Genomic DNA, 6,220 nt, shown 5'->3' on the forward strand with positions numbered 1-6,220 from the left:
AAGCCTCTCCCACATGAGGCCTGCTGGGTGACCTTGGGCCAGTCCCAGTTCTCTCAGAACTCTCTCAGCCCCACCTGCCTCACAAGGTGCCTGTTGTGGGGAGAGGAAGGGAAGGCCATTGTAAACTGCTCTGAGACGCACGAGGCCTACTGGGTGACCTTGGGCCAGTCCCAGTCCTCTCAGGACTCTCTCAGCCCCACCTGCCTCACAAGGTGCCTGCTGTGGGGAGCGGAAGGGAAGGCAATTGTAAGTTGCTTTGCGAGTCCTGATGGTAGAGAAAAGTGGGGTATAAAACTCTACTTTCCTTCTTTACTGATTTCAACAGTTTGCATCTCAGGCAGTTCACATCATAATGAATGAAATATTATAAAACCTCATCTGAATTCACACTACAAACTATAAATAATCCCTAAAATGAATAGACTCCTGTGCCCGTTATAACAGCTCATACACAAAGCAGCCAATTTAAATAGCGGAGGAATTGGGTAAGGAGCAGTTTTTATAAAGCAGAAGACAGACTGCAGGGGTTTGTGCCAGTTTTGGGCCACCATGTAGTGACTAGAGTTTTGGTCTAGGACCTCAGAGACCCAGGTTCGAGTCCTCACTCTGCCATGAAAGCTCGCTGGGTGACCTTGGGCCAGTCACCCACACTCAGGCTCACCTACCTCGCAGGGCTGTTGTGAGGATTGATTGGAGGACCTGAGAATGACGAAAGCCACATTGGTCCTCACTGGGGAGAAACGTCGGATATAAGGTCAGGGGCCAAATAGAACTGACTTGTTTGCACACACCCATCTTTTCCAGGCTCCTTCCTGAATCTGCTCGGTGGCTTGTGACCAAAGGGAAGGTGGAGGAAGCCAAAAAGCTCCTCCGAAGAGCTGCTGTGATGAATAAACGGACTATCCCACCCACACTGTTGGGACAGGTGAGGAAGGTTTGGATTAGTAGCAATCAGGGCTTTTTTTTGTAGAAAAAGCCCAGCAGGAACTCATTAGCATAATAGGCCACACCCAACAGCAGACACTTATTAGCATATTAGGCCACACCCTCGACAGCACAGCACATTAGCATACTAGGCCGCACCCCCATGTTACCAGAAGTGTGGTCATCCAGCCACTCACCCCTTTTGCTTCTTATTCTGTTTACTTTGTTGTCAGGGCTTTTTTTGTAGCAGGAACTCCTTTGCATGTTAGGCCACACACCCCTAATGTAGCCAATCCTAATGAGTTTCTGCTGTTGGGTGTGGCCTATTATGCTAATGAGTTCCTACTGGGTGTGGCCAACTCAGGAGCCAGCCGGAACTCCGTTCCTGTGCGTTCCTGCCCAAAATTAGCCCTGGTAGCAATGCTCCCTCTAAGCTGTGGAGTCTCGTGAGCAAAAATTCCACTTTGTGAGCTCCTGGCATTAAAGTTGTGAGCGAGCGATTTGGCTGCTGCATAAATCAGTTTGCTCTGGAGCCCTCCTTCCTGAGCTAGGACAAAAACATATGAGCCGGAGGCTAAAAGACTGCGAGCTAATTCACACTACCTCAGCTTAGAGGGAACACCAATTCGTCATATACATTCTCGGTAAAAGATTAGTTCCGCCACTGATTAGGCCAAAAGAAGGGAATAGGGGGAGTTTTGGAGGGGGTAGGGTGGGGGGAAACTACAATTTTCAAATGAAGGAGCAAAGGTTAAAGTATTTCTCTTCTATATTGGGTATGCAAAGGCCTGTCTATTTCGATTCTTTTCTAATCCTTTTTCTAGGATTGATTGCAAATTGAACATGTCAGACCAGAACAAAGTTTGAGTCCAGTGGCACCCTGAGGAGATCTTATTCCATGTGTTTGAAGAAGTGCGCTTTGCACACGGAAGCAACTTTGTTGGTCTTAAAGGTGCCTTCTTCATCCTGACCACTAGATGGCAAAGTCCAACCGGGCTAGGTGTCACAGAGTGGAACCTAACCCCTAGTTCTTGCTTGCGATGGGTGAACAGCAAATGGGGCCTCTGGTATGATGGTAGATTTCGCTGTCCCAGATCATGTTGCCAACCTCCAGCTGGGACCTGCAGAGCACCCAGAATTGCAGACAACAGAGATCAGTTCCCCTGGAGAAAATGGCTACTTTGCAGGGTGGACTACTTTGCAGGGTCTGTTAGCCGCGCTGAGCCCGTTCGGGGAGGGCGGGTTGCATGTGCCCGCCCCCTGGGCTTCTTACTGCCGGAGCTCCGCTCCTGTGTGCTCCCGCAGGAAATGACCCCTGGTTACAAGATGTCCTCTTTTTAGAGGACATGTCCTCTTTTTTCTTTAAAAAAAACACAAAACCCTGATGAAAACGTCCTCTTTTGGGGTTGGAAGGTTAGGAATATTCCTAGTTAGTAGCAATGATCACAGCTTCAATAGCAGGGCTATTCAAAATGAGACTTGTCACAATGATCACTTGCTTGAAGAAGTCAGTTGGGAAACCCGTCCTCTTTTTTGCTTTTCAAAATCTGGTTAACCCTACTCCATGGCATTATACACTGCTGCGGATCTTGCCCTCTCCAGGTTCTACCCCTAGAGCTCCAGGGATTCCCCGACCCAGAGCTGGCGACCTCAGCTCCTGGTAGAAAACAAATACCAAGGAATTGCACTGAAATTCTTTCTTTCTTGTGTTGAAAAGAAAAGTCACGTTCAAGACTGTTAAATACTGGGTTCTGGACGCATTGCAGTGATCAGCTCTAGTTTATTTAGTGATTTCAGGAACACAGCAAGGACACGCAGCAGGGTCTGAGCCCTGCTTATAAAGCATGCAAACACCCCACCCCACACATACCCACTCCCTAGGATAGGCTATTTACATTACACTGCTTATCTATTGGTCAATTCCAGGATCCTGGTCAGCTATTGTTCTTGGGCAGCAAGCTCACACAGTTCAAGGTTCACATTCAGGAATGGCTTAGGCCCAATACATAACAAAGACTCAACAGATTTACTGAAGAGCAAGAGTCCAGGAGCACTTTAAGGACTGACAAAAATTTGTGGGAGGGGAGGAGCTTTCGTGAGTCGCTGCTCACTTTCTGAAGCAGGACACAGTGACTCACGAGCGCTCGTCCCCTGCAACAGATTTTGTTAGCCTTTAAGGTGCTGCTGGACGCTTGTTCTTTTCTCCTGCTACAGACAAACACAGCTACCCATTTTGATCTATCTCCATAGATGGCACCACATTTAGCCATTCAGATATCCGAGGAAGTGAGCAGTGACTCCCGAAAGCTCCTCCCCTGCCACAAATTTCGTTAGTCTTTAAGGTGAGTTGGACTATAAGGAAGGCCGAGCGCTGAAGAATAGATGCTTCCAAACTATGGTGCCGGAAAAGACTCTTGAAGAGTGCCTTGGACTGCCAGGAGATCAGATCAGTCAATCCTAAAAGAAATCAACCCTGACTGTTCCCTGGAAGGCCAGAGACTGACGCTGAAACTCCAATACTTTGGGCACCCAATGAGAAGGGAGCACTCCCTGGAGAAGACCCTGATGCTGGGAAAGACTGAAGGTCAAAGAAGACGGGGACGGCAAAGGATGAGATGGCCGGACAGTGTTATCGGTGCAACGAACATGAAGTTGAGCAAACTCCGGAGCACGACGGAAGACAGGAGGGCCTGGCGTGATGTGGTCCATGGGGTTGCGAAGAGTCGGACTCACCTGTGCGACTGAACAACAAGAGGGTGCTATTGGACCCTTGCTCTTTTCTACTGTTAAAGGTAAAGGTTTCCCTTGCTCGAAAGCCAGTCGAGTCCGACTCTAGGGTTGCGGTGCTCATCTCCGTTTCAAAGCCGAAGAGCCAGCGCTGTCCGAAGACGTTTCCGTGGTCATGTGGCCGGCATGACTAAACACCAAGGCACACGGAATGCTGTTCCCTTCCCACCGAAGTGGTACCTATTTAGCTACTTGCAATTTCTTGCTTTCAAACTGCTAGGTTGGCAGGAGCTGGAACTAGAGATGGGAGTTCACTCCGTCATGCGGCACACTCAGGTCTCGAACTGCTGAACTACCGACCTTCCACAGCCTGCAGTTCAGCATCTTAACCACTTGAGCCACCACAGCTCTACTGCTACAGACAGACTAACACGGTTCCCCGTCCAGATTTACTGACGTAGAAGTACTTTGGGTGTCTCAAGACTCCTTTTGATTTCGCTACAACGGGCTAAGGCAGGGGTGCCCGAGCTCTCTGATGCTTTGGGCACCTTTGGAATTTTGACAGAGGGTGGTGGGCACCACATCCGCAAAATGGCTGCCGCGGGAGGTGGAGGCGGCCACACAGAGGAACCCTGAGTGCAGGAGAGAAGACAGATTTACTGACGAAGAAGTACTTTGGGTGTCTCAAGACTCTTTTTGATTTTGCTACAACGGGCTAAGGCAGGGGTCCCTGAGCTCTCTGATCCTGTGGGCACCTTTGGAATTTTGACAGAGGGTGGTGGGCACCACATCCGCAAAATGGCTGCCGCACAGAGGAACCCGAGTGGGCGCCAGGAAAGTTGTCGGCAGGAATCGTGGCGCCCACGAGCAATGTTCCCTCTCAGCTGTGGAGTCTTGTGAGCAAAAATTCTACTTTGTGAGCTCCTGGCATTAAAGTCGTGAGCAAGCGATTTGGCTGCTGCATGAATTAGTTGGCTCTGGCGCCCTCCTTCCTGAGCGAAGACAAAAATGTGTGAGCCGGAGGCTAAAAAACTGTGAGCTAGCTCACACTGACTCAGCTTAGAGGGAACACTGCCCACGAGGCCATGTTGGAGAACTCTGGACTAAGGCTCGATGTAAATGTGAGGCCAAAGCAATCATCCACGGGAATCCACACTTGCCACAGTGATAGTGCAGATAACCTTGCAAAGCTGCTGCACTGGCATGTATAGATTCTTTGCACAGGTGACAGTGTGGTTTAAGTGTGGCACTGTGTGAGTGTAAAGTCCGCCAGATGACTACTTTGGTCTCCGCTGCCATCATGTTTCATTTGGCCTTTAGCTTTGCTGCCTGTCTAGAATATGTTTTTTGACATGTTCGTTCTCTCTCTCTCTCTCTCTCTCTTTCTCTCTCAAAGCTCCAACCTGAGGCCAAGACCAAATCTGGGAGTATTCTGGATCTCTTCATAAATCCCCACTTAAGGAAGGTGACACTCCTCATGTCCTCTGTCTGGTAAGCCTGCCCTGTTTTGTTACTTTAATAGAAGCCTCCAGGACTGAATAGGGATGTGGGATTCTTATCAGATTACAGATGCTAATTTTCCACCTCTAAGCATCTCCTCCCCCAAATTCTAATCAAGGCAGTTACCTTTTGCATTGTGTCTTTCCATCCTGACTGTCTTGTTTGAAACATTCCTCCCACTTTCTAAATGGGATATAAGGATCTCCATTCCTACTTGTATCTGATGAAGGGAGCTTTTTGACTCTCAAAAGCTCATATCCTGAAATCCTTGTTGGTGGCTCTCCCATTTTAAGTCACATCTTTTTTTAAAAAAATGATCTCTGCTCTTGAATCCTTGTTGGTCTCTAAGGTGCTAGTTGACTTGAATGTACCTTTCGTTATCAGGTGGCTTTGCTAAATAGTTGCATGTTTGAACTTGCTGGCTTGTTCCTGGCTCTCCCATTTTAAGTCACATGTTTTTTTAAAACATGATCTCTGCTCTCATGAGGACTACAAAACAGCAATTGCCGATATTCTCTATATGCAGCAAACTTGGACAGTGCTGTTCAACTGACCATTTCTTTCTTTTGACACATTTTCCCCACCCTTCCACTAAGCAAAGTGGAATGATATACATGCCCCCCCCCCATTTAATCTGCAAAACTGGGACTGGCCCTAGAATGTCCAGTGAGTGCCATGGGAGGGTGGGCATATGGGAGACAGTTTAGTGTAGTGGTTAGGAGCGCAGACTCTAATCTGGGAGAACCAGGCTTGATTCCCCACTCCTCCACAACAGTCACAAGTTCTCTCAGAGCTGTTCTCTCAAGGGCAGTTTCTGTCAGAGCTCTCTCAGCCCCACCTGCCTCACATGGCGTCTGTTGTGGGGAGGGGAAGGGAAGAGATTGTGAGCCGCTCTGAGACTCCTTCAAGTAGTGAAGGGCGGGGCATAGATCCGATCTCTTCTCTCTCTCCTTCTCTTCTCTTAAGCCAAGGTCCTAGACCAGCAGTCTTTTAGGGCTACCAACCTCCAAGGAGGGACAGGAGGGATCTCTCTGAATTACAGCTGGTCTCCAAACCACTGAGATCAGTC

At 48.7% G+C, this 6,220-nt stretch overlaps 1 protein-coding gene across 1 annotated transcript in view; it reads left to right on the forward strand.

Moving 5' to 3' along the window:
- Positions 1–6,220, forward strand: part of LOC107120133 (solute carrier family 22 member 13-like) — a gene marked incomplete at its 3' end in the record, with an annotated part of 33,337 nt that overhangs the window by 14,385 nt on the left and 12,732 nt on the right. Inside the window, exons 5-7 of the mRNA XM_015422780.1 lie at positions 805–925; positions 5,048–5,142; positions 6,118–6,122. Coding sequence (XP_015278266.1) covers positions 805–925; positions 5,048–5,142; positions 6,118–6,122 — 221 coding nt within the window. The remainder of the gene's footprint in view (positions 1–804; positions 926–5,047; positions 5,143–6,117; positions 6,123–6,220) is intronic.

This window comes from Gekko japonicus, unplaced genomic scaffold, assembly GCF_001447785.1.
Source record: "Gekko japonicus isolate JY-2015 unplaced genomic scaffold, Gekko_japonicus_V1.1 scaffold3483, whole genome shotgun sequence".
In the NCBI taxonomy this organism is placed as follows: domain Eukaryota; kingdom Metazoa; phylum Chordata; class Lepidosauria; order Squamata; family Gekkonidae; genus Gekko; species Gekko japonicus.